This window comes from Impatiens glandulifera, chromosome 1, assembly GCF_907164915.1.
Source record: "Impatiens glandulifera chromosome 1, dImpGla2.1, whole genome shotgun sequence".
In the NCBI taxonomy this organism is placed as follows: Eukaryota; Viridiplantae; Streptophyta; class Magnoliopsida; order Ericales; family Balsaminaceae; genus Impatiens; species Impatiens glandulifera.
In genome coordinates this window covers 89,033,507-89,035,640 of record NC_061862.1, presented here as the reverse complement: position 1 = coordinate 89,035,640, position 2,134 = coordinate 89,033,507, and the positions used below count along the sequence as shown (strand labels likewise).

Here is a 2,134-nt window from a genome sequence, read left to right as displayed (position 1 = left end):
CTGATGGAATATTAGGGTTTATCTTCCTCACCTTTGATATATTTTCTTCAATTTTCAATTCCGATTGAGAGAAATGGATGGATAATGAATTCGTATTGTTCTTCCATTCGATAATTTGATATTTCTTTCTTTGGCAGTATTCTTAACTACTGTTCATACTATAGAAAGACGATTCATCTAGTATCTGAGAGGTCTACGTACGCTGTTTCACATAGTTCTGTATAGATGGCAAAATCGAACGAAAGTGGTGATAAGAATGTTGAAGATGCAGAGGTTCCTCCTGAAAGTGGTGATGAGAACGTTAAAGAGGAAGAGATATCTCTGGAAAGTGATGATAAGAACGTTGAAGATGAAGAGGTTTCTTCGGAAAGTGGTGATAAAAACGTTGAAGATGAAGAGGTTTCTTCGGAAAGTGGTGATAAAAACGTTGAAGATGAAGAGGTTCCTCAAGCAAAAAAGAAGAAAATGACTAAATCTGGTGTAAAAAAGCAGGAAAGTGCTGGAACTAGTGCAGGAACATCTTCTGAAAGACAAAGAAACCCTAGTAAAGGAAAGGAAAAGAGAGTTGGCATGAGAAAGAGCTTAAGACTTGAACTGCAATGTAGTGGTGGTCCAAGTGGAAGATCAACTGATGGAATGGGGAATAAGAAAGGGAGCTTAAGAATTAGCGATAAAAGTCAGGAAACTCGAACCACTTCTAAATCTGGAAGAACCCCTGGTAAAGATGCAAAGAGAAAGATAACTGGAATTGGAAAGAAAGGTAATGCTGCTGCTGCTGCTGGTTCATCAAGTGGAAGACAAACTAGTAAAGATGCAAAGACAACTTTAAAGAAAGGTAATGCTGCTGCTGCTGGTTCATCAAGTGGAAAACAAACTAGTAAAGATGCAAAGACAACTTTAAAGAAAGGTAATGCTGCTGCTGCTGGTTCATCAAGTGGAAAACAACCTAGTAAAGATGCAAAGGCAACTTTAAAGAAAGGTAATGCTGCTGCTGCTGGTTCATCAAGTGGAAAACAAACGAGTAAAGATGCAAAAACAAAGAAAGGTAAAGCTGCTGATGCTGGTGGTGGTTCATCAAGTGGAAAAGAAACCAATGAAACTGGGAAGAACAAGAAGACTGAAACTAATGCTGGAGGAAGCTCGGGTAAAGATGAAAAGGGGAAGAAGAAAAAGAAAGTTGAAAAAAGTGACGAGAAATCTTCAAAATCAGGAGGAACCTCTGGTAAAGATGGTAATAAAGGCCATGTAGAAGGAGAAGTGGCAAAGACAAAGAGCCCGGGAATTGAAAAGATAGATGGTGGAGCTTCGAGTGGAAAAAGTTCAGGAAGTGAATATAACTTGCGCAAAAGAAAAAGGTCTGATGAATCTTCGCCCGAGAAAGGTGCAGGCATCTCTTCCTCAAAGAAACCAAAAACAGGGGAGAGTTCTTCTGGAAGCAAAAAGGAATCAACTTCTTCTAAGAAGGATTCTTCAAAGAGAAAATCTCCTTCTGCTGGAAAAAAGTAGTTCAAATTCCAGGTAACTTTGTCTTCTTAATTGCTAGTGTTTTGTTAATGTGAACAATTAGATTGTCTCTAAACAACTTAGATTTTAACATGTTTTTCGTTGTTCATGTCGAAATAAAGAAACTTTCATTGAATTCTGGTTATGAAATTTGCATAGTTTTTAGATCTATCTGACAAGAATGAATGTTTTGAGCCCTCACCCACCACAATTAGTATACATCAACATCTTTTCTTAAGTATATCTGCATTTAAAATGGTTGGTTCACTTATAACTTATAAGAGACTTGCACTTTGTGACATATTATTTTAAAATCTCAATTTCAAATACCCACTACAAAATCAATGGTATCCTTCATAATAAATTATTTGGACGCTTTCTGATATTCGTTTCGGAAGGTCGGTTGAGTCGGTCGGGAAGTTATAAGAGAAGTTTATGGGCAGGTCAACCCACAATCCGATCCAAGTATCCATTACTCTCACATATATATCCAAATTAACCACAGTTCTCGACCGTCAATCCGGACACTTTAAAAATTAAACATTATATATATATATATATTTGAAAAGTTTAACTTATATTGTTAAAACGTCCCGCGTTCATCAAATTTGGTGTTGAATTTAAAATATAG

The 2,134-nt window shown here is 36.7% G+C and overlaps 1 protein-coding gene across 1 annotated transcript; it reads left to right on the top strand.

Moving 5' to 3' along the window:
* The first annotated feature begins 225 nt into the window (after positions 1–225).
* LOC124935607 (uncharacterized transmembrane protein DDB_G0289901-like) lies at positions 226–1,506 on the top strand. Its single transcript, XM_047476032.1, has one exon. The coding sequence runs from the start codon at positions 226–228 to the stop codon at positions 1,504–1,506; it is 1,281 nt and encodes a 426-aa protein (XP_047331988.1).
* Positions 1,507–2,134: the final 628 nt, after the last annotated feature.